Source organism: Anguilla rostrata, chromosome 3 (genome assembly GCF_018555375.3).
Source record: "Anguilla rostrata isolate EN2019 chromosome 3, ASM1855537v3, whole genome shotgun sequence".
Lineage (NCBI taxonomy): Eukaryota > Metazoa > Chordata > Actinopteri > Anguilliformes > Anguillidae > Anguilla > Anguilla rostrata.
The window spans coordinates 72,990,407-73,016,575 of NC_057935.1; the positions used below are offsets into that span (position 1 = coordinate 72,990,407).

A 26,169-nucleotide genomic window follows, 5' to 3' on the forward strand; every position below is an offset into this window, starting at 1 on the left:
TAAATAAATAAGATCTCATTAGTGCATTCTGGGGTGCTGATGTCAGTTCGAAAACTAAAGTGAGCTGAGAGCAGAATTGAATGCATCTGTACAGTGGCCAATAGGAATAAAGTATAATGTTGAATAAAATAAATGATTTGGCATGAGAATCAGCCCATGCTCAACCGAGCAGACAAAATAAAGTCTGATCTGAAGAGAGAAAGAAAGAGGAGACCAAAGGAGAGGGCTGGATCTGTCTCAGGGCTGTGTGTTTGTGCTCTCCAGATTTTCTGTAATTATGTGACACTAAAAAATCTTCCATACTTTGTTACTTTCTAAAATCTAAAAACATCATTTTAACCATTTCAGCAGTCATGGCCAAAATAAAGAACTTTTTATGGTGTACATCTTAGCCGTTAAAACCTAAATTTCACTCTTTTTTGAGGTCAAAGGCAAGTTATGTTTGTGCCTAGTTCTCATGGACACTGGAATGTTTTATGAGAAAGATATTCTATCAACTGTCAGGAATAACTGCTAATGTGAAACAGTTCCTATGTCCCACTGACGGTGAGATTACTGTGAAAACATGACACAGCAGTTTTTAGCTAATTCTGACTGATTATGTGTCACGTACAGAATGCGTCTTCATTAATGAGTGTAGCCCTGAGAAACAGATGAAGCTGCAAGCCTGTCCAGCTCTGTCTGTGGAGTGAAGGATGAATCCGACAGAAAGTGTGTGTTAGTGTGTTAGTGTTAGATACTGTGAGACAGAAAGTGTGTGTTAGTGTGTTAGTGTTAGATACTGTGAGACAGAAAGTGTGTGTTAGTGTGTTAGTGTTAAATACTGTGAGACAGAAAGTGTGTGTTAGTGTGTTAGTGTTAGATACTGTGAGACAGAAAGTGTGTGTTAGTGTTAAATACTGTGAGACAGAAAGTGTGTGTTAGTGTGTTAGTGTTAGATACTGTGAGACAGAAAGTGTGTGTTAGATACTGTGAGACAGAAAGTGTGTGTTAGTGTTAAATACTGTGAGACAGAAAGTGTGTGTTAGTGTGTTAGTGTTAGATACTGTGAGACAGAAAGTGTGTGTTAGTGTGTTAGTGTTAGATACTGTGAGACAGAAAGTGTGTGTTAGTGTTAGATACTGTGAGACAGAAAGTGTGTGTTAGTTACTGTAAGACAGAAAGTGTGTGTTAGTGTGTAAGTGTTATATACTGTGAGACAGAAAGTGTGTGTTAGTGTGTTAGTGTTAGATACTGTGAGACAGAATGTGTGTGTTCATTACTGTTACAGAAAGTGCTATACACCAGTACTAGCACGGCGCAGGTGAGAATGTGCTATACTCTAGCACGCGGTGGGAGAGAGTGTGCTATACGCTAGCACGCGGTGGGAGAGAGTGTGCTATACGCTAGTGCTAGGGGGTGTTCAGGCACACACTACAGGTGAAAATGCGCTGTACGCTAGCGCTAGGAGGTGTTCAGGCACACACTACAGGTGAAAATGCGCTGTACGCTAGCGCTAGGAGGTGTTCCAGCATGTTAAACCTCAGGAATCCATCACCTCACTGTCTCAGGCCCTACGAGGCTCAGCAGCGGACTATTTCCTGTAAGGGGGTGACTGCAGGTTCAAGGGGGCAGGCAAACAGAAGTGTAGCGCAACATAAGCTAACACAAACACTCTTCCTCTCTGTCAGCAGGAAGGTCTGGTCTCCATTTTTGTGTAAAAGGCAATCAGATTTCACGCTTCTAAGAAAAACAGAAGAATTCCTTCCATATTATTATTTAAAGCTTGGCTGCATTAGTCATAATAATCCAGCGATCAGATGGGGACTCTACCCCAGTGCACCATGCTAACATCTGCCCTCTGCTACATCAGTCATTATAACAGCCATACTGAGAATGTTGGGAGGTGTGGAGAGGCTTTGTCTGCTCTGGGCTGTGTCTGCTGTGCGCTGTGTCTGCTCTGTGCTGTGTCTGCTCTGGGCTGTGTCTGCTTTGCGCTGTGTCTGCTCTGCGCTGTGTCTGCTCTGTGCTGCCTGCTCAGCCTGTGTTTGCTCTGGGCTCCCTTCACTGGCTTCCAGTGTGTCAAAGAATAGACTTTAAAGTGCTGCTACTTTTATACAAATCACTAAATGACTCAGGACCAAAATACATTTCTGAGATGCTTAAACATTATGAACCGACCAGAACACTTAGATCTGCAGAGTCTGGCCACCTAATACTGTCCAAACAAAAAATGGTGAAGCAGCTTTTAGTGTTTATGCACATAGATGGAACCAACTACCTTATACACTTAGAAATGCCTCCACTGTTCTGTCTTTTAAAGCCGGATTGAAAACTCTGCTCTTCTCAAGGGCCTTTGACTGAGCTCCACTATAACTGTATTGCACTTTATTTTTAATTTTCTGCCCTCTTGATCTTATCTTGTTTTTCATTCTACATGTGGGTTATTTTAAGTGTTATTTTATTTCTATCCTATTTTACCTTTGCACCGTTTTTTAATCTATTTATACTGTCTAATTACTTTTTTATCTTGCACTAATTTTAATCTACTTATACTGTTTAATTATTTTTAATTGTCTTGTTGTGCACTGTTTATTGATGTAAAGCACATTGAACTGCATTCAATTGTATGAATTGTGCTATATAAATAAACTTGACTTGACTTGGGCTGTGTCTGCTCTGGGCTGCTCTGGGCTGTGTCTGCTCTGGGCTGCTCTGGGCTGTGTTCGTTCTGGGCTGTGCGAGAAAGAGGAGAAACTGCACCCAACATAAGAGACTGAGGGGATCATCACAAAACAGTCATCATCATCAACATCCATCATCTCTGAACCACATAAACTACTCGAATCCACATCACCCCTAACCCCCGATCCACATCGAGCTTAATTCTATTTATATTTATTTCTTTAGAGATTTAGAAAAACTGGGCCTGAGTTCATATCATCCATCCAATCTGTATAAATCTGTAGGGTGTTGAATAGTCACTGGCTCTCCTGTAGTACTGTGTGGGTCCTGTTGGGTGTTAAATAGTCACTGCCTCTCCTGTAGTACTGTGTGGGTCCTGTTGGGTGTTAAATATTCACTGCCTCGCCTGTAGTACTGTGTGGGCCCTGTGGGGTGTTACAGTTTTTCTCAAATGTTTACACACTAAAACTGGAACTATGCACACTATGGCGAAAACTTGAAGCTCATGTGTCAACAACAAAGAGTATTTCTGCAAAACTCTAAGCACAATTCCTTTGTTTTCACTCAATAGCAATTCTAAATCACATTTTTGCACAACTCTACACACAAAATCTCATAATTTAGCACAATTTTCAATACAGTAAATGTGCATTGTATCATACACAATAACAACAACACTCAAAGTGATAACAGTTCCCACACCTTGCTGTACTGTACTGAATTAGAATTAGGTTTACCTAGCAAATGCACTATTTATATGATGACATTTACTGTATTGTATCATGGCAACGATCTTTATATTTACTGTAAAATTGCAGCCTATTTTGGGACCCCTCGAAAAGAAAACTAAAACTTCAAAAAAGGAGAAAAAATAAGCAATTTTTACAGAATGTTATAGCTTGAATATGTAACATGACCTCATGAGGCCAAAACATATATACTGTGTTTTGATGGTTGTGTTTTTAAATTTATTGCACCAGTGCAAAATCAATGCTCAATAAGACCTATTCATATGAGGCCTGTGTGAATCATTTTGATGGAAAAAGTCAGTTTTGAGAAGAGAGAACATGGTTTTGAATGCATGAATGCATTTTACAAGAGATTTGTGTACTTTTGGCAAAAGGTTAACTGTTGCTGTGCTTCGTGTGTAGAGTTTTGAGAAATTGAGCTATAGTTTCAGAAAACGCGTTTAATCAATTGAGAAAAACTGTAAATAGTCACTGGCTCACAGGTGAGTGTATTGGAGGTATGAACCCACTTTAATTGCAGTGCACCTGGTGTGTGGATGCCAGTGGCCCCACAGTAACTCAAGAGAAACATTAGGTGATTTCAAATTAGCGGGTTAAAATATTTAAAAGGTATTTAAATCAACTTCCACTAACAACTACAGGAGAGGAAAGGGGAAACTCAGCCAGCTCAATGTGAGGATTTAAGAATAGAGGCCCGTGTGGACAGACTGCTACCCAGCGTAGGCATGACAAACGGCGAATAAACCGCCAAAACGCCAGACTGTTCCAAACCCAGAATAACGCCTGAAGAGCTCGTTCTGCAGAGTATATGATGCATGATAAGCACCACACTCCTGCCTCGGCCAAGACCGCTATAAGAGCGTTCAACTACATTACCGCTGTCACTACTGCAGCGCTGCAATAATTTCTCACCTTAAGATAAATATGCTGGCAGCTAAAACAAATACAGCCATTACTCACAGACCCACAGAGAGTTCCAGCATGAGGGCAGATGTTTTTTTTTCTTTATACAAACGTGAGATACCACATAAATATCCATAAAGGCTTTCCAACTGGTCAGACCCATTTAATTGATTTTCAGAAGCATTGATAACTACTGCCTCTGACTTGAAGTTACAGACAAAATCTCATATTAATTTCACAAGTTGATAGATTTAAATTTCTTTTAAAACTCTATGCAATTATTCTTATATAACAGGCACTTACATCCAGAGCGATTCAGCTTACTTTCTTTTCATATGTTCAGTTTTAAAACATTTCTATTAAAATATATATATATTTATATATATATATATATATATATACAAGCCAAAGGTATTAGGCCACCTGTGGTTTAAAAAATAAAATAATTTTTTTTTTAAACGTTAGGTGGAGAATATATCAGTTAAGAGGAGCCGTGTTCCTCTCAGGCTCGATAAAGGAGAAGAAGAAAAAAAAGTAATTTTTCAGGGATTTTTATTTCTTTCCAGTACTGCGTAAGTCCAGGGTTAGGGTTAGGGTTAGGGTTAGGGTTAGGGTTAGGGTTAGGGTTAGGGTTAGGGTTAGGGTTAGGGTTAGGGTTAGGGTTAGGGTTAGGGTTAGGGTTAGGGTTAGGGTTAGGGTTAGGTTAGGTTAGGGTTAGGGTTAGGGTTAGGGTTAGGGTTAGGGTTAGGGTTAGGGTTAGGGTTAGGGTTAGGGTTAGGGTTAGGGTTAGGGTTAGGGTTAGGGTTAGGGTTAGGGTTAGGGTTAGGGTTAGGGTTAGGGTTAGGGTTAGGGTTAGGGTTAGGGTTAGGGTTAGGGTTAGGGTTAGGGTTAGGGTTAGGGTTAGGGTTAGGGTTAGGGTTAGGGTTAGGGTTAGGGTTAGGGTTAGGGTTAGGGTTAGGGTTAGGGTTAGGGTTAGGGTTAGGGTTAGGGTTAGGGTTAGGGTTAGGGTTAGGGTTAGGGTTAGGGTTAGGGTTAGGGTTAGGGTTAGGGTTAGGGTTAGGGTTAGGGTTAGGGTTAGGGTTAGGGTTAGGGTTAGGGTTAGGGTTAGGGTTAGGGTTAGGGTTAGGGTTAGGGTTAGGGTTAGGGTTAGGGTTAGGGTTAGGGTTAGGGTTAGGGTTAGGGTTAGGGTTAGGGTTAGGGTTAGGGTTAGGGTTAGGGTTAGGGTTAGGGTTAGGGTTTGGGTTAGGGTTAGGGTTAGGGTTAGGGTTAGGGTTAGGGTTAGGGTTAGGGTTAGGGTTAGGGTTAGGGTTAGGGTTAGGGTTAGGGTTAGGGTTAGGGTTAGGGTTAGGGTTAGGGTTAGGGTTAGGGTTAGGGTTAGGGTTAGGGTTAGGGTTAGGGTTAGGGTTAGGGTTAGGCACAGGGTTAGGGTTAGGGTTAGGGTTAGGCACAGGGTTAGGGTTAGGCACAGGGTTAGGGTTAGGGTTAGGGTTAGGGTTAGGGTTAGGGTTAGGGTTCTTCTTGCTCATGAAGATTTACCGCCCATACTTCTATTGCGGCCGGTGTCACTTATGGAGTTCACTGTGCGATAATTATCTTAGAGTTTTCCACTTGTCGACAGACAGTATTTTACAGAGTTGGTTAGGACGTGTGTGCACTGCGTGTGTGGTGTGTGTCGGGTTGTGTGCAGTTTCAGTGTGTACGTGTGTGTAGTGCTGTGTGTGACAGCGTGTGTGGTGTGTGTGTGCGCGCACAGTGGTGTGTGCGATGTATGTGTGTGCGCGTGTGGAGTGTGTGTTGCGCACGCGTGTGTGTGTGTGCCATTGTGCGTGTGTGTTGTGCGCGTGTGTGCAGTGCGTGTACGCGTGTGCACGCGTGTGTGGGTGTGTGTGCGCGCACGTGTTCACGGCTGTGTTCAGCAGCTTGATGACAGGTTAGGATATGGGTTGGTTTTTGATTTTGGATGAACGAAAAATCTCTAGGAGAATTAAAAGATTTATAATATATGCATATTTTTTTCAGGGAAAATATTTTTTTAAATGAAACATTTAGCATTTGTATTGTCAAATTCATGATATATACTTTGTTTTTAAACAATTGCAAATGAGCGATTAGATTTTTACAGATATGCTTATGGCATCAATTATGCTTTAGGGCTCAAATTAGGGTTCAGCTAGGGTTAGGGTTAGGTCTTTCCATGAACGATGATACGTGCATGTGTGGTTTAAATAGCTTTGACAGTTCACTGTGAGGTTATGTGGGGTGTAGTGGCTACCCATTATCAACACATGAATGGTGGATTTTGTAACACCTTTTTACCATTTGTGGAATTTTGGACAATCGGGTGGAGTTACATGTGAGCCAATCAGGTCCATGAGGGCCTATCCAAATCTGTGTTTTTATTGGTTTACAAAAAAAATCCGAAACATTAAAAGACATTCACTTTAAAATGAAAAATTACAAAAGTAATGTACACAAAGAAACAGACTTTGACATGTCTAAAAGTTTTCCCATAGCATTAAAAAAACTGCGGGGGTCTAGCCAGAGCCCTTCAAGATAAGTCCAAATGGTAACGTCACGCATGCTCTACTTTCTATCCATCCATACATCCATTATCTATTCCCACTTATTCCTGGTCAGGGTCACGAGGGGTGCTGGAGTCTATCCCAGCATGCAAATGCCCGACACCCAACAGAACACAACGCCCAACACACAACAGAATACACACTGCCCAACACACAACAGAACACAACGCCCAACACACAACAGAACACACACTGCCCAACACACAACAGAACACAGAAGCTGGAACTGTGTTCAAATTCTTTATTAATTCCGTATTTGTTCCTGATTCGTTTCCTTGCAGACCTAAAGTGAGTTTAAAAAGACCAGAAAGGGAAAAAAGGGATGGCACACAAGGATGTCACATGACCAACCACCTGGGAGTGAGGAGACAAAACAGAAAAAAAGAAAATGCACTCCGTGTATTCAAACACAACCATAGACACATGCTCGCTCACACACACACACACACAGACAGACAGACATACACTCACACACACTCATGCTCACACATGCATACGCAAGCACACAGAAACATACACTCGCACATACACACATGAAAAAAAAATGTGGAAATTGAAAACTGCAACTGTTTGTGTGTGCGTGCCTCAAGATAAATACAGAGCTTTTTCTTTGGGAGGGGGGGCATAAGTGCACTGAAGAAACTTCTACGAAGGTCACATGGAATTCACATATCTGAAAAACAATAAACATACCAGTCAGTGGCATCAAACTCCATTTCCCAGAAGGCTGGTTTTCCCAACCTCTACACACAAAAAAAAAAAAAAAAAAAAACATCATTCTCATCTGGCCCAAACCCATCACCCCCACATCACATATTGGTACCGCCACATTGATATGAGTGCTTTCCAATTTTTCCATTTTTGTCCCAACACTCATAAATCTGGCAAATTATGTACAGGCATACACATGCACCACTAACTGACCACAGGGGCAACCAACAGTAAGCACTGGCCTCACTGATCTGTACAGGAAGTGTTCAGCCCCAATTAATGACAGGAAGTGTTTAGCCCCAATTAAAGACAGGAAGTGTTCAGCCCTGATTAAAGACAGGAAGTGTTCAGCCCTGATTAAAGACAGGAAGTGTTCAGCCCTGATTAAAGACAGGAAGTGTTCAGCCCTGATTACAGGAAGTGTTTGTGCGTGTGTGTGTGCGTGTGTGTACATGTGCAAGTGCATGTGTGTGTGTTTGTGCATGTGTTTGTGCTTGTATTTGTCTGTGTGTGCATGTGTTCGTACATGTGCACGTGCGTGCGTGCGTGTGTCAGCACTGCAGTGATCTCATGCTGTCTACTTGAGCCCCTTCAGCAAGTCAGTAATAAAGAGCAGTAATCAGCTGCATTGACTAAGAGTCATTAGCACCTTGATTAGGCCCAGAATAATGGATTGAGCTAATTAAGCTTAATTAATTACAGACCGTTGGTTCGTTCAAGGAGAACTTGAATGGAGAAGGAGCCAACCATTACACAGAGACTCACAGCACTGAAAGCCCTGCATGTGATTAAGCAGCGCAGGGAGCTGCATGTGCAGGCTGTGTTTCTCCAGTGGCTGTGCTCTGACCTGGCCCCTGATCCAGGTCAGGAAATGCAGAACAGCGCTGGAGAACCAGACAGGGAAAACTGCACAGACCACACAGTGTGCAAATCAACAAACCCCACAGCACACTCACACACACACACAACACAGCGCACACACACACACCAGAACCATACAGCGCACACTCATACACACACGAGAACCACAACACAACGCACATACACATGCAGGATTCTGTGCCAACTTCTGCTCTTAATTATTTAATTAGCTCAATCACCTCGTGATCTGATACATGTAAAAGCACCAGCTACAGCCACAGACTGCAGGCGTGTCCTAAAGAGTTTAGTGTGCTCAAGTGAAGCCGTGCAGGTTGCAGAGCCGTCAGAAACCCAAAACCAGGGTGGAACAAAAACCCGCTCACAGAACAGCCCCCAGGACCGGAGCTGCGCAGCCCTCAGAACTGGCAGCAGCTCCAGGCACTCCAGGTCCTGTTCACCAGCAGTGCCCTTTGACCCAGAGCTTCCGCTGATTCTCTTACCACAGAAATAAAGAAGCACTAGAGTGACCGGTCTGCATACCTGATAACCACACGGGACAAATTAAGGCACCAAAAATAGCGAAGGAGAAAGGTTTAGCCCAAAATGTTCGCTCTGGTCTGACGCAGCACGTAGCTGAATATAAAGAAATGCTTCTAAAGCAGTGGTGTCAAACTCGTGCCATGGAGGGCCGTGTGTATGCAGGTTTTCATTCCAACCAATTAATGCTGCCTTAATTGAGTCCAATTACTCATTCAGCCATATGCGTTTAACTGCATTGAAGCACAGAATATAAGAATTTTTATTTAGACAATGCGGGTCACCATAGACGTCGGGTCACCATTGTGCACAAACCTGCATCCCTAATTCAGCAAATAATTTAACTAATTATATAATCAAGATCTGAGGCTGGAATGAAAACCTGCATACACACGGCCCTCCATGGCACGAGTTTGACACCACTGTTCTAAAGCGTCTGCGGAACTTCGTCACAGGAGCAGGTCTGAACTCAATTTCCCAGCAGCCTCCTCTGACCCACACGTGTGGAGTCACTGGGCCCTGGGGCCAGAATGCACCCCTCCCGTCCCCTCATATCGCCCTTGCAGAGGACAGGTACCAGTGCCCTATGCCCGCCCTGTACCCACCCTGTACCTGCCCTGCACAGGCAGCTGTCCTATTGTGCCCCATGCTCACATAAGCTAGGCCTGCTTCTCTCGGCTCAGCTGAAATAAAGCACAGCTTCAGCCTCTCACAGCTTCAGCTCTCATTCAGCTCCAGCATCTAACAGCTTCAGCTCTCATTCAGCTTCAGCCTCTCACAGCTTCAGCCTCTCACAGCTTCAGCTCTCATTCAGCTCCAGCCTCTCACAGCTTCAGCTCTCATTCAGCTTCAGCATCTCACAGCTTCAGCATCTCACAGCTTCAGCCTCTCACAGCTCCAGCCTCTCACAGCTTCAGCTCTCATTCAGCTTCAGCCTCTCACAGCTTCAGCTCTCATTCAGCTCCAGCATCTCACAGCTTCAGCCTCTCACAGCTTCAGCCTCTCACAGCTTCAGCTCTCATTCAGCTCCAGCCTCTCACAGCTTCAGCTCTCATTCAGCTCCAGCCTCTCACAGCTTCAGATCTCATTCAGCTCCAGCCTCTCACAGCTTCAGCTCTCATTCAGCTTCAGCCTCTCACAGCTTCAGCCTCTCATTCAGCTTCAGCCTCTCACAGCTTCATCCTCTCACAGCTTCAGCCACTCACCAGCGTATGCACCTGTTTTAACCCTTTAACCACCGCAGTACGTACTAATGGCAGCATGAATGTCTCTAAACAGACTGCATTTCTCTCTGTTTCTTATTTTTGTGCTTGTTCTCCTCATTTTTTAGTGCAGACAGATGTAACCCTGCCCCCCCCCCCCATGCCTTAATCCCTCCCACATACCTTAATCCCACCCCCATGCCTGAATCCCTCATGTTTCAGAAGGAAAAGGATCCCACAGAAAAATTATTGACAGAAATCCTGACAGAACAAGAGCCAGGCGTATAAACAGACCCATCTGTAAATGTGAAAAACAAAACTCAACACAAGATTAAAGGGTCCAGCAATCTCCTCTCTGTAGATAAGCAGGAGAAAAACTACATTTTAATTCTCATTAAAGCCGGCCCTTCATATCTACATGGCCATGTTGGGAGGGTCTATCAGTCTCAGGTCGGCCATGTTGGGAGGGTCTATCAGTCTCAGGGCGGCCATGTTGGGAAGGTCTATCAGTCTCAGGGCGGCCATGTTGGGAAGGTCGGTCAGCTACAGGGCTGCCATGGTGGGAAGGTCGGTCAGCTGCAGGGTTGCCATGTTGGGAGGGTCTGGCCGCAGTAGTAAGGGCAGAAGTTGATGTCCTGCACGTAGGGGGCGGGCTGGTAGTAGCAGGTGACGTTGGCGGCGTCGGGGATGGCGTTCTGCTCGGCGAGCACGCGCAGCGCCAGCGCGGAGATGAGGGCGAGGGTCTGGCGCCGCTCGTGGCCCATCAGGCACACGGTGCTCTGGTCCACCACGCGGCGCAGCAGCATCAGGTAGGCGTACCTGCGCGGCTCCTCGCCGGCGAAGTGGCTGCGCAGGTAGGCCTCCAGCGTGCGCCGCTGCGCGCCCACGTCGGGGAAGTCGATGAAGAAGCGCGAGCACATGTAGCGCTGCAGCGAGCGCAGCTCCCGCGCGTCCGCGGGCCGAAACCCGCGCGCCAGCAGGCTGCAGCACTTCAGCAGCCCGCCGCCGCGGATCTCCTCGGGCCGCCGCGTGGCGATCAGCCGGCCGCGCAGGTGCCCCAGCGCCGCCGCCAGGTCGCCATACACGCTCTCCACCGGCACCGCGGGGAGAGGGTCGGCCGGGGAGAGGCGGCCGCACCGCTCGTACGCCTCCAGCAGGGGGTCCAGCACGATCTGGAAGGAGTCCACGCTGAACTCAAACTGGCGGCGGAGCCGCTGCACGAACTTGAGCTCCACGTTGCGGCCGTGCCGGTTGCACAGCGAGATGAGGCTCCAGCAGTCGCCGTCGCTCGACACCTTCACCAGCTTCTCCACGTACGCCTCGCCCAGCGTGGCCGCTGACATCTTCTCCTTGTTCACGCCGCTGGGCAGGAAGTCCAGCAGGCAGCTGAGCACCACCTCCCGCACCAGCTGGAACCCCGCCTCCTGAGGGTGAAACCCCGCCTCCTGAGGGTGAAACCCCGCCTCCTGAGGGTGAAACCCCGCCTCCTGAGGGTGAAACCCCGCCTCCTGAGGGTAAAACCCCGCCTCCTGAGGGTGAAACTCCGCCTCCTGCGGCTGGAACCCTGCCTCCTGCGGGTGAAACTCCACCTCCTGCTTCTGAAACTCCGCCTCCTGAGGGTGAAACCCCGCCTCCTGCGGGTGAAACTCCACCTCCTGCTTATGAAACTCCGCCTCCTGAGGGTGAAACTCCGCCTCCTGAGGCTGGAACCCCGCCTCCTGATGGTGAAACCCCGCCCCCTGAGGGAGGTCCACGCGGAAGATCAGGTCCAGGTCCTTGTAGCTCCGCCCCTCGTCCTCCAGCAGCACGTGGCTGGCGGTGGAGCCGTTCAGACGCACGTCTCTGACGGCGACGCCCCCGGCCTGCAGCCGCGCCCGCACCATACGCACCACGTCCTTCAGACACACCCACAGCGTGGGGAAGTTGCCCCGCCCGTGCACCGCCACCACCTCCGTCAGCACCTGGTCCAGACGGCTCACCTGCTCCCAGGTGAGCACCCCGCAGCGCTCACGCTCGCCACTGCCCACGGCCTCCGCCATGCTCAATCACCCGCCACTCCCGCTGACGCCTCCCGCTGAAAGAGATTACACAGCATTATTACAGTAATCATTATTATACACAAATCCCTCTGCTCTACAGTGGTAATGTAGCATGATGCATTTAATACACATCAAAGAAGCACCAACAGCAATAACAGGTACACATACACAGGCACAGAACCGCCAAAATTACAGGCATTGTTCGGAAAAACAGGCCTAAAATAAAAGCATCCAACTGCCAAACAGTACCTTGATTACCGTATGTGACGTACTACAATAACGTAACGATCACCTGCACAAGATAACAATCTTAAATCAAGTGTTCATACTGTAGTTATCAAAAATGATGCTTAAGAGCAGCATGAGTCACTAAATACAATTTTGAATTACCTCTCAAGCGTTGATTAGTTAACTGAAAGCGCCAAAATTCAGCGATTCCGTTTAGACGCACAGGAGAAGCCAGACTAAACACAAACTGATTCACGTTAGACAAACAAGTCTAGATAAATAATGTGAGTCCCGGTTTTACATTTCCATAACAATGCATAATTAAAATCACGCCTTGTGACGTCACAAGTTGCGTTTATGACTGAACTTCCAACACCGTTCAACAAAAAACACTTGAGCTCGCTGGATGCTTCTCCGCCGTTCCAGAACGCGGCTTCAGAACGGGAGCAGGGAAACACACCGGCGTGATTTAGCGACCTTTCTATTCGGCATCAGATCATTGTTTTTGACAGATCGCCTTTTATTGTCAGCAGACCAGCGAGGTAGCCAGCCAAATACAATCAAGCCACTTTATAACAAGCGGAAAATCTAGTTCTCATCAAGTCGTCACTAAATCGTGTACATTTTAGCCATCTACTCAACTAGGCTATGTAAGTTAGTTAAGTGCTACTGTAGCTACAGCTGCAATATAGCTATTTGGCAGCATAAGTTAGCCGTAAAAAGCAAGCGACAAGCAATATGAACACCAACGTAGCTAGCTAGTTAGAATTAGCGGTTATAAGTAAGCTTACAACTATTCATACTTAAGTAATTTACTATTTGCAGTCATGCGATTTTTAAATCATTCTCAAATGTAAACTCAACAGACGCATTGACATTAGCTAGTTACAAAACATGCCGACAAATGGAATGCGACTAACATCGCGATGTGATTTAGCGTTACAGCAAAAAAATTTGTTTAACAGAGTATTAATATTGTAGCTACCTTCTGGGCAAATAACGAATCCTCAATGAAATGACAGTACGCATCAGTATACACGACAGCATTAAGAAACGACCCAGACCAACCCACCACTCACATACGACTGTGAATGAGGAGCAGCGAGATGCTTTTTATACGCCGAGGAACGTCCGGCTGAAATACGACTGCGCACTGGGTTTAAAGTACGCATGTATATTAAAAAGAGTCGGAATTTATAAACACGTGTCTAATAATACGTATCCGAAGTACTGAATTAGCCTACATGTGTTTTTAGTAGAAACTTGACCATTGCCAAATTGCAAGACTTCAAACTCTAAATGAACTCAATGTTTGGATTAATACACAGGACAGCATTCTTGATTGGTCGAAAGGGTTTCTCTTGTTGCTAGGTGACCGCATCTGTAAGAGTTCAACTGTTTCTGGTTCAAGGCTGGAGCCCATGGTGCATTTCCAGTGATATTCACAGTTTACTGGAAAGTGATTTTAAGTCACCACATATTCACATAACTTATCTCTATGTAGATGTTAGTTTATTTTTAGATAAACACAGACTAGATATATTAAAGGGCGCCTTGGCTTTGGTGTGCTGTCCGTGATGATCTGGATAGATGGTTTATCATGGATTTACTTTTAAATTCAAAATAAAGAGCTGTAAAACATTATTATTTTATTTTATTTTTTTTACCGCTAGACAGCTCTTGGCTCGTGTGAACGCTAGACCCCATAGACTCAAACAGACGTGCAAAATCACAAATGTCGTTTCAAAAAACAGCCGTAGTCTACGTAACATCTTTTTCTTCAGAATGATCAGGTTCGCGCGTAAGTGCTAACCCAGTAACAGTCTTCTATGACGACAGTGTAGGGAAACAGCTGTTTCTCTGGAAACTGCGGATCATTTTTGTACTGGCCAAACCAAAAACCATTAATGACAGAAGACATAAGTGAAATAAATCGGGTTACCCTTTCTGAAACAAAGGAAATATTGTGTGCGCGCGTGGGTGTTTGGGAATTCCATCTCGGGAGATAATAAAAAATATATAATGTATAAATATTTAGCCTATATTTTTAAAACCTCTTAGCATGTTATGTTTGGCAACATGTCTAGCAAGCAAAATACCATCAGCTGCCTGTAACAGCATACTTTTCACTGGGAATGCGTCACAATCTTTAGTAGGACAGACGGAGAGGGAAAAAGAAAGTTATGCTGGAGGGAGAGTGACACAGGAAAAAGAAACAGAGGAGAAAATGAAAGTGTGACATCAGACGGGGCCAGTGGAGGTCGTCACTCTGCAGGTACAAATCAATAAGCGCGTGCTAACCTCCCTCCTAAAAAATGTGGTTGTGGCGACGTACTATTAACGTCCTCTATTGGTCTCGTAACGTCCGCGTTACGTCTCAATTTACGTAGTACTAACGTAAAAACGTAAGACCAGCGCCCCGTCGCTGCGACGTCGCAAAACAACGTTGTGGATACGTAAGTTACGTCCTTACAACTTTACGTTTGACAATGTAATAGAATAACCTTACCCCGACGTTATTACGTCGCCAGGCAGTCATCCGTCGTAACGTTATAGATTTACGTCGCTGACACGTTGTTTAAACTTCTTTATTACGTTATTTACCTTTCCACAACGTTGCGGATTGGTCACTTACTTACTAAACCCTGACCATACATTTTGATTTTGTGTATTAAAAAAAGGTATATCATGGTGTTGTAATTTTGATCTCCATTCTATCCTACCAATGAAATGCCATTGCTTCTGTAATTCATATCTTCAAAATTTAAGATACTTTAAGTGCAGCAATAAAAAATGTACACATATCAAGCCCAAATAGAATAGAAAGCTTTTATTGTCATTGTATAGAATACCATTGAGATCAGGTTCAAGTTACATTTGTAGGTAGGCAATATGTGCAAGCATAATTATGGTACAGAAGATGAGACAAACATACAAAACTAGATACAAAAACATAAAATGGGTGAAGGGTAGTTTCAGGACAGTAATAACCATAGACCAATGATTTCAACATTAACAGTGTTGATTATTTTTGTCTTTTTCAAGCGGTGAACTACATTTAAGTTAGGATCACCTTGGAATACAGTCACTCTTGTCTCAGGCATGTCTTGAGTGGGGAAGGCTGGACCTCAGGGTCTTCATTGGGGCAACAGTCATAAGGCCATGTGTGGGAGATGAAAGGGTATAAAATTGGACCAAGTAAGAAAAATACATTGAGTAACACACGCAGCAGGCTAAAATCGTAATTGTGTTTAGACAATGACAAACAGTCAATGAGCAAAGACCTGTTTCCATACAATATCCATAACTACCTTCATTCTGATCTTGTGCTCTAGTTTCCATTTGAGCTGTTGGGCCAAATGTAGAGAACTCTGCAAAAGAAAATCAATTTAAGTCAGTATTTGGTGAAAATACAGAGAAATACTCTTGATTAATATTGATTACACAATGCACTGGTGCGAAGCCAAAGCCAATTTATTTATTTATATTATTTATTATTTTAATTTTTTTAAGGCCACGATTACACCAGGTATAGAGTTTTTGTATTTCTAATGGAAATAATGTTTAGCTAAATGCTTTCAAAAGAGCGCAAAAATAGCTTTCAAAAGAGGCGCCAACAATGCTAGCATGAAAAGGCTTGCTAGCTCCAGTTTGTCAAACAACAAAAAACAAAATGAAGACCACACCACTCTTTTATATCATATTTATGATGCATATTTTAACCAACATGTTGATATCTCATTAGGACGTGGACAAGGTGAATTACAGCTTTCAAAAGAGCGCCACATAGGTTAGCTTTCAAAAGAGGCGCTGGCAACAATGCTAGCTAAAAGGACATGAACAAAGGTGCTTTACGGAGCGCCGTTTACACATGTCGAATTAGCTCAATTGTTAGCTAACTAAACAGGCCATCGCCGAGATCAGCTAGGTAATGTTAGCTGGTCTTACATTACATTTGCACTGAGCTATTAGCGTTAAATACTCAAAGTAGCAAATATGTTATCTAACAGAACACTAATTCAAATTAGTCCCAAACAGACGCCAGGTCTGAACAGACGCCATTTCACCGGCTAACTTAAAGCATTAGCAACATTCAGCTAGAACTGCAAACACGCATGTTGAAAGTAGGACTCCATCATTACATTGCAAATACTACTAACTGAAAAGGTCTCCAAAGCATTCAGTTGTTCTTGTTAGCTTTTACGGCGGTTGGCATCCAGTATTGTTGCATTAATACATTCAGTTAAAAATATAAAGGCATAATGAAACGCTTACCTGCTCTTGAAGGCCGTCAAACCCAGATTTTCCCACGGAGAATTTGAAATCACAACGACCTTCTTCCAAGAGCACGTCACAGCAATATGCGCATATGATTGGATATACCGTCTTCTTCTTGTTTTACAGCGGGTGTACACCGCTTATTGGTGAATTACCGTCCCCTTCTGCTTCGGAGTGTGTATCAGACAATAGATTTACACTCAAAAATCCCTTCACCCTAAACTATATTTTATCCTCCATGCTTTACACCTAGTCCTACTATAAAATCCCTATCCATGTCAGCCACCCTAGAACCCTATACCTGTTTATCCATTATATCCTATATTAAAAAAAAAACAAAAAAAAAAAATTGTTGTCACAACGTCACCTGTTGGTAATGTTGCGACTTACCAAATTACGACCAACGTAATTACTTACCAAATTACGTGTAACGTTGTCATTACGTAGTGTGTTTGTAGGGCTCCAAGAGGTGTGTTTTTTTCTCTCCCTCTGGTTGGAATGCGTGCCGTCGGCGTTCGATGACATCACCATTCAAAGGCTGCACATACATTACCGGTGCAGCGGGGAAACTCACCGTTTCCGCAGAAGTGAGACCACTCCAGTCTCTCTCCACGTGGAGGCAATCACACACAATCAGAGAACAACCGTACCACACACACTCAAACAAATTAAGTCAAAACCTTATAATTAGACAGCTGACACACACGTTTTTTTTATAAAAACGAAGAGGCATTTTCAGTCTTTTGCCCCATACTGATTGCATCTGAGTATCTTAAACATCTGAGTTCACTTTTACCTGCTAAATATAAACTCTTTCATGACAAATATAAAAAGGAATCCGAGTAGATCACGCAATGTATGGCAAGTCTGCAGGAGGAGGCCAGGTGTGTGTGTGCTCACTGTACCACTAAAACCTTGCACTGACACATCCGTGTTCAGCGGACTTTACTCCGCAGTGCGGAGCGGCAGCTCGCGAGGCGGAGATGTTATCGGAACGCGATGGTCTCAAATCCCCGGAGAGTTCCTGCACATGTCCCGTAACCGTTGGGTTTCACTAGAATCGACTCAGTAAGTACAGCGCAACAGCCGTATGAGCTTAACGGGTGAACTTCACAGCAAGCAGAGCCACTCTATAACATGGGTCCTCAGCTCCCTGCGCTGAAGGCCAGTGTATACGCTGGTGTTCATGCATTTCAGCACCTAAGTGCTTAATGTAGGTCCTTGATTTGCTGAAGGGTTCATGTACATGGTTTCCCAGCAGGCAGTGCGGCTCTTCAGGACTGGATTTGAGCACCCTGCTCTGAAATAAGGGCACATGACCAGACTGCACAGCAGCTTTGATCTTTCAGACAACCCAGCATGCCTGGCTGTTTGGTGGTTCTGTTAAAGGTTCTCCTTCGCAGCTTGGGTTGTTCCTAAACCCAGTCGTTTAATGTATTGAAAACAGCAGTAAATACAGTTTAATGGGGTCAAGGGTCAAAGAGAGGACATCTTTATTACAGAAACCCAGGTGAAAATGCATAGCGTTGGACTTCATGCACGTGTGTGCGTGTATTGAGTCTATGTTAATGTGTGAAGGTGGGTATGTGTGTAAACACATCCCGTTATCTGTTGGTTTCTGCTCATTGTAGTTTCTCAGAAAATACACATTAATTTCTCTGGACCCTTCTGTCCCCGCGCCAGACCCTACAGCTGCAGTTCTGCTCAGCCGCAGAGCAGCACTACTGTCCAGGATCAACTTTTTCTTTCTTGTCTTGTTTGGTCTGAGGGCTTTTCCTAGTGCCGTTTGCTCGAATTCTGCCCTCTTGTGGTGACTGTTAAAATCATCAAAAGGGGAAAAAAAGAGAAAAACACAGGGATCTCTCAGGACAGTCCGGGTTTGGTAAACAGTTCTGGTCCACCGCTGGCTTACGGAACGAAGTCTGCATCGCACATACAACATTTTCACAGGAAGAAAGAAAAAAAAAACAGGAAGTGAAGACCTAGCAGATTGATGGGAACAGTCTGTGGTCAGTCTGTCGGTTTGGAGAGACGTGGCACAGAACTGGGCTTTCTGACACCAGAAGTCACACGAGGGAGGGAGGCAGGGAGGGGGCCGTCCCACACAGACCTGTCCGTAAACGCTGCGGTTTGGCTCTCCCTTACCCCTGCAAACTGACGGCAGTCACCGCGCTCGCACATCTCAGAAAGTTCTGGAAAGCGCCCGGTGCTGCCTGGCCCGACTCCCCCAACTTTCACTGGCAGCAGCGCGGTTCTGCTCCTCGGGACGGGGGTGGGGGGTGGGGGGGTGGGGGGGAGTTGGGAGATGGATGCCTGCCCATTTCTTTGCTCCCTTGCTCCATATTTTCACTCCCTCTATCTGCTTTCTGTCTGCACTCATCTCTCATTTCCCGTCTTTCCCGTATGTGGGGAGCGGTGCTGTCTGTTCCCCTGCCGTGGGGGAGCCGCAGATTAAAAATGCACTAATCTGGGCTCTGGTGGTCGTTGGCTTCAGGAGCGGACTCCACTCCCGTGCCCAGCACCGTCCTGTGGCAGCAGAGAGGGACTGAGATGTCTGTTAACTCAATGGGTCTGATCACTTTTAATTACATCTTTATTGAATCAGTCTCCAAACTTTTTAATAACATATTTACAATTCATTTTGTTCAGTAAAAATACAAATGTGGAACACTGTGGAAAATTCACCTTGGGCTGCAGCTCCCTGGAGAAGAAGCAGCAAATGATGTCACAATGATGCAAAATACAAAATTAAAAACTAAACGAAAAGATGGAGAAAGTGAAACCTGCAGACTGGCACTGCTGCCCCCTGGGGCACTGGAGGGGAAGAGCGAGCCGGACGCCTTCTTTACTGAAGCAGCAGGTGGCAGGGATGTGCACTGCAGTGGGGAGGGAGGCGGAGCCAGTCACCGATTGGCCAGATCTACAGAGCTCCACCCAAAAGGGGCAAGGTGATTGTCTGGGTACCACAGAAACTGGAAGGGAATTGTAAAAGTAGCAGTTTTTTAAATAAGGAATGACCATTTTCCTTACCACTAACAAGTCAAAAAAGAAAATGGTCATTCCTTAAAAAAAAAAAAAAGAAGTTATTTTCACGCACAAAAATAATACAAAGAAAATCCACCGTGACTGTGGCACTCCAGAGCCACTCTGTGGTGTGTGGCAAAGTGGCGGTGATCTCTGCCTTCGGAACGTGCGGTAGGTCAACCGATGACCGCACACAACTCTTAAACACCTAACGTTTCTGGATGCACCAAGTACCAAAGTTTGGAAATAACAGACCGTTAGATTCTGTCCGCTGCTTCATGGCTTCTTTCTTTGCTCTTCAAGCGCAGCCTCCTTATTGGCTGAAGAGCCTCCAGATGTATATCACAGACTAATGTTAGTTTCATACGCAAAAGGAAGCAGATCTGTTTAAGTGGTGCCATGTGTATGGGGTCAATATAATAATAATTAAAGTTAAACACAAAAGCATTTACACGAGAGTTGACCAGCAGTGTGACATTTGCCAGTTGTCACGGTGACTGCTGTCGAATGCACAGAGCATCATCCTGCCAAACAAGATCATGTGACTATGAGGGAACGCACTGATCAGAACATCAAGAACATCCATCTCATTACTGTCCCCTAGAAAACATTAAGCCCTCCAGCCTGGTTCCAGCTCTACAGTGGGAAAGGGCTATAATGAGCCAGCCTGGTTCCAGCTCTACAGTGAGAAAGGGCTATAATGAGCCAGCCTGGTTCCAGCTCTACAGTGAGAAAGGGTTGTACTGAGCCAGCCTGGTTCAGCTCTACAGTGGGAAAGGGCTATACTGAGCCAGCCTGGTTCAGCTCTACAGTGGGAAAGGGTTATACTGAGCCAGCCTTGTTCAGCTCTACAGTGAGAAAGGGCTATAATGAGCCAGACTGGTTCCAGCTGTACAGTGGGAAAGGGCTATAATGAGTCAGCCTGGTTCCAGCTCTACAGTGGGAAAGGGCTATAATGAGCCAGCCTGGTTCAGCTCTACAGTGGGACAGGGCTATAATGAGCCAGACTGGTTCCAGCTGTACAGTGGGAAAGGGCTATAATGAGCCAGCCTGGTTCAGCTCTACAATGGGAAAGGGGTATAATGAGCCAGCCTGGTTCAGCTCTACAGTGGGAAAGGGCTATAATGAGCCAGCCTGGTTCAGCTCTACAGTGGGAAAGGGCTATAATGGGACAGGGCAACGGGACAGGGTAGAGGGACATTGAGAGATGGAAGACTCCAGCAAAAAAACTTTAATGTCAGGAACTGAACATCAGTATTGTACTGGTTCCCTTGGTGGAACTCAGACACTCAAGTGCACAAGTATTACCACAGACATCCAGCCAATTACCCATGAACAAGGCTCAGCCTAGGGGTGTGTGTGTGTGTGTGTGTGAGGGAGAGTGTGCGTGTGTCTGGGAGTCACTTCTGTTGATTGACAGGTGGGGAGCAGCAGACAAGCAGCAGGAGCTGCACTGTTCCTCCTCAGTGAGGGTCAGTAATTACATTTATATTTCCAGGTCAAAGGTCAGTAAACAGGAAGTGCTATCGTTGATTTTGGGCATCTCAAATGTAAACCTCCCCACAAAAAAAAATGGAAAAAGAAAATCTCACATAAAGAAAATGGTCAATAAGTACCCATCTATATACACATCTGAGAGAATCTAAAGCTGAGCCTATTCACAGCAAAAAAAAAAAAAAAAAAATGGCACCTGTCCATCCCGTCTGTAAAGATGGACTCCTCTCCCCGCTCCGTCCGTTTGTCCGTCTGTCCCGGAGAAGAGATCATCAGTCCGCTCATGCTCTCCGGGGCGGGGGGGAGATTTTGGTCAGGCGGGATAAACGAGCTGGTCAGAGACGGCCTGTGGGTCATGTGACCACCACCTGGCGCCTCAGCAGTCCTTCTGAAGGGGGCGGGGCTTAGGGTGGGCGGTCCTATCGCTGGGCGGGGCTGCCAGGCAGAGTGATGTTACCCAGGTGAAGCACAGGTAGGGGGTGGGCCTCCGTGTTGAAGACCCAGCTCTCCAAGGGCAGAAGGTCATCGCCAGAGAAGAGCAGGTACAGGTACCTGGTGTGGGGGGGGTAGAGACACAGCTGAGGCTCAGTCATACTGAATCTGGACTCTTTCATCTCAATATCATATCTACCAGCAGAGGGCAGCAAAGATGAAGCCCTCACCATACTTCCTCATAGCAGAGACACAGTCACATACCTGTCACTACACCACAGCTACTACGTACTAGCTATGCTGCTGTTACTACACTGTGTCTACACCGCTGTTAGTACACCCCAACTACTCCATTGTTACTAAAACTGCAACTACAGGATAAATGGCAAGCAAATGGTGCTTCTACACCAGTTACACAGCCAAACCACTGCTTCTACACCAGTTACACAGCCAAACCACTGCTTCTACATCACAGTGACACAGCCAAACCACTGCTTCTACACCACAGTTACACAGCCAAACCACTTCTTCTACACCAGTTACACAGCCAAACCACTGCTTCTACATCAGTGACACAGCCAAACCACTGCTTCTACACCACAGTTACATAGCCAAACCACTTCTTCTACACCAGTGACACAGCCAAACCACTGCTTCTACACCACAGTGACACAGCCAAACCACTGCTTCTACATCAGTGACACAGCCAAACCACTGCTTCTACACCACAGTGACACAGCCAAACCACTGCTTCTACACCACAGTGACACAGCCAAACCACTGCTTCTACACCACAGTGACACAGCCAAACCACTGCTTCTACACCACAGTGACACAGCCAAACCACTGCTTCTACACCAGTGACACAGCCAAACCACTGCTTCTACATCAGTGACACAGCCAAACCACTGCTTCTACACCACAGTGGCACAGCTGTAGACAAGGGGCGGGGCATTGAGCCAGAAGGGGCGGGACATAGAGCCAGAAGGGGCGGGGCATTGAGCCAGAAGGGGCGGGGCAGAAGGTCTTACTTGAGCGTCTCGGCGAGGAAGAAGCTCTGCTGCACGTCGTCGTAGGCGGGGCTGGACGAGTACACGTCCTTCACCCCAGAGAAGCCCCCACTGACCCGGCAGTACTTATCTATGGCCTGAGAGAGAGAGAGCAGCACACAGCCTATCAGAGACTGAGAGGACACACAGCCTATCAGAGACCGACAGTACACACAGCCTATCAGAGACCGAGAGGACATACAGCCTATCAGAGACCGAGAGGACATACAGCCTATCAGAGACCGATAGTACACACAGCCCATCAGAGACTGAGAGGACACACAGCCTATCAGAAACTGACAGTACACACAGCCTATCAGAGAGACCGACAGTACACACAGCCTATCAGAGACTGACAGTACACACAGCCTATCAGAGAGACCGACAGTACACACAGCCTATCAGAGAGACCGACAGTACACACAGCCTATCAGAGACCGACAGTACACACATCCTATCAGAGAGACCGACAGTACACACAGCCTATCAGAGACTGACAGTACACACAGCCTATCAGAGAGACCGACAGTACACACAGCCTATCAGAGAGACCGATAGTACACACAGCCTATCAGAGACTGAGAGGGGACAGCCTATCAGAGAGACCGACAGTACACACAGCCTATCAGAGACCGACAGTACACACAGCCTATCAGAGAGACCGACAGTATACACAGCCTATCAGAGACTGAGAACAGCACACAGCCTATCAGAGACTGACAGTACACACAGCCTATCAGAGAGACCGACAGTACACACAGCCTATCAGAGACCGGCAGTACACACAGCCTATCAGAGACCGACAGTACACACAGCCTATCAGAGAGACCGACAGTATACACAGTCTATCAGAGACTGAGAACAGCACACAGCCTATCAGAGACTGACAGTACATACAGCCTATCAGAGAGACCGACAGTACACATAGCCTATCAGAGACTGAGAATACACACAGCCTATCAGAGATGGACAGTATATACAGCCTATCAGAGATGGACAGTACACACAGCCTATCAGAGAGACAGAAAGCGTGTGTGCGCGCATGTGTGTGTGTGTGTGTGTGTGTGTGTGTATGCACGCTCACCTGCGCTGCCTCCCAGCCCCAGTCTCTGTATTTGGGGTCGTGGGTGAACCTCCACATGTACCAGTACGTCTCGATCACCTCCGGACGCAGGATGTAGTACTTCTCATTCTGCCGAACTGCCACTGCTTCCAGACCACTGTCAAACTTAAAGGCCTCAGGCCCCAGCTTCAGAACTACAGAGAGAGGGAGGGAGAGAGGGAGGGGGAAGGAGAGAAGGAAGAAGAGAGAGAGGGAGAGAGAGAGAGAAAGAAAGAAAGAGAAATAAGTTAGATGCACATACTAGGTATTGCGTGTAAATCAGGGTGTGGTGTTTACCCAGTTGCACCCCCCCCCAGCATAGAGAGGTCTGATTATCAGCTCCCAAACACACACAGCCAGTTACAGCATCACTATGGGGAAGATCCACAATAATAATAAATCAAATTGTCATAATGCAAACACCTAGTCAAGGTTACCAGTTCCATACGGATTAAGGCAGGCTGAGACATTCACACTAACTGGAGGCAAACAGCAGCACGTCAGCCTCATACCCAAACGGGAGCGGCTCAGTTCAGCCCTGGCACCACCGCTGGGGTACGTTTAAAATAACCCTGACAGGAGAGAGGGAACAGCCCGCTCCGTTTCCATAGCAGCCGGACACAACGGGAGCAACTGTGTGTCATTCCTATGGCAACGAGGCAGTGACCCACAACCCCTCACCTGCGTGTGTGACCCCTCACCTGCGTGTGACTCCTCACCTGCGTGTGTGACCCCTCACCTGCCTGTGTGACTCCTCACCTGCGTGTGTGTGCGTGTGTGTGTGTGTGCGTGTGAGTGAGTGTGTATGTGTGTGTGTGTGTGTGTGTGTGTGTGAGTGAGTGTGTGTGTGTGCGCGTGCGCGTGCGTGCTCACCTGTGCGGTCGTAGGACTCGTGGCAGGTGTGTGCGATCTCGGCCCCCAGCTGCAGGTAGTGCCCCGCCCTGTCGTCAGGAGAGCCGTCGGCGCCCAGCGCGAACATTCCACCGGCGAAGCAGGTCAGGTGACCCATCTTCCGCTCCAGGTGTCCGTTCTTCCACTCGCCGATGAACGTCAGGCCGCCGTTGGACTTGCGGATCAGGTGGCGCTCGATGGCCTGAGAAAGGGGCGGGGCTACAGTGTGACGCATGGCGACCAAAGGATAACCACGCTGTACCAGAATGCACTGCACTCAGCATTCCCACAGTTCCACACTGCGCTCACCCTTCCCACAGTTCACCACTGCACTCAGCATTCCCACAGTTCCACACTCACTCATCCTTCCCACAGTTCACCACTGCGCTCATCCTCCCCACAGTTCCACATTGCACTCATCCTTCCCACAGTTCACCACTGCACTCATCCTTCCCACAGTTCAGCACTGTGCTCAGCCTTCCCACAGTTCAACACTCACTCAATAGCGTGCACTCAGCAGTGTGCACTCAGCAGTGTGCATTCGCTCACTCAGCAGTATGCACTCAGCAGTATGCACTCACCTCCACGGCCTCGTCGTAGGTCCTGCGCGCCTCGGTGTCGGTCTTGTCGGACATGAGCCAGGCCTTCAGCAGGTACTCGTAGAAGCTGTCGCCCAGCCCGCCCACGGAGGTGTGGTCTACAGGAGGCAAACTGCCGTTACACACTTCCTAACCAACACCAGAACTACACACACGCACATGCACACGCGCATGCACACACACGCGCGTGCGCACACGCGCAAGCACACACACGCGCGTGCGCACACGCACACACAGGTGCACACACAGACACAGACACACACACATGCACACACACACACACACACACACGCACACACGCACACACACACATCAGCAGTAAAGTTGAATGTGCGTAGAGATGGGAGAGGAGTGTGTGTAGAGACGGGAGAGGAGTGTGTGTAGAGACAGGAGAGGAGGAGGTGAGTGTGTGTAGAGAGGGGAGGTGAGTGTGTGTAGAGACGGGGGACTCACGCTGGCCCCAGCGGCCCGTTCGGGGGTTCAGGTAGTTGGGGTACAGCCCGTTGGGTCGGTCCATCTTGGCCAGAAGTTTACGAATGTGCATCACCTGAGAGGAACCAGGACACGGACCAGAACAGAGTCAGCGCATTTTTACACACACAGAGACACACTCATACACACACACACACACACACGCACTCACACAGACATATACATACACACACACTCATACACACATACACACACACACACCCACTCCCTCTCTCTCTACACACACACACACACACACACAGACATATACATACACACACATGCGCACACACACACGCACACACACACACATTCACTCACATGTACACACACGCACGCACGCGCACACACAC

General features: G+C 46.7%; 2 protein-coding genes across 6 annotated transcripts in view; both read right to left on the reverse strand.

The window, feature by feature from the left end:
- Positions 1-7,125: 7,125 nt before the first annotated feature.
- Positions 7,126-13,627, reverse strand: LOC135251889 (terminal nucleotidyltransferase 5C-like). 2 transcript variants are annotated; one of them, XM_064329755.1, is made up of 2 exons: positions 13,462-13,627; positions 7,126-12,283 (listed from the first exon to the last, which is right to left on the reverse strand). In XM_064329755.1, exon 2 carries the CDS (start codon positions 12,246-12,248, stop codon positions 10,782-10,784), a length of 1,467 nt encoding a protein of 488 aa, XP_064185825.1. In that variant the 5' UTR covers positions 12,249-12,283; positions 13,462-13,627; the 3' UTR covers positions 7,126-10,781. The 2 variants fall into 2 exon arrangements, with proteins under 2 accessions (XP_064185825.1, XP_064185826.1); XM_064329756.1 differs by lacking the exon at positions 13,462-13,627 and adding an exon at positions 12,639-13,084.
- Positions 13,628-19,329: 5,702 nt separating this feature from the next.
- Positions 19,330-26,169, reverse strand: part of LOC135251888 (mannosyl-oligosaccharide 1,2-alpha-mannosidase IB-like) — a 21,933-nt gene continuing 15,093 nt past the window's right edge. For 3 of the 4 annotated variants that reach the window (XM_064329753.1, XM_064329752.1, XM_064329754.1), the window contains exons 9-14: positions 25,799-25,892; positions 25,328-25,443; positions 24,729-24,948; positions 23,838-24,010; positions 22,736-22,851; positions 19,330-21,824 (exon numbers count right to left, since the gene is read on the reverse strand). In XM_064329753.1, coding sequence (XP_064185823.1) covers positions 21,692-21,824; positions 22,736-22,851; positions 23,838-24,010; positions 24,729-24,948; positions 25,328-25,443; positions 25,799-25,892 — 852 coding nt within the window. In that variant the 3' untranslated portion in view covers positions 19,330-21,691. The remainder of the gene's footprint in view (positions 21,825-22,735; positions 22,852-23,837; positions 24,011-24,728; positions 24,949-25,327; positions 25,444-25,798; positions 25,893-26,169) is intronic. The other variant, XR_010329218.1, reaches the window with a different exon arrangement.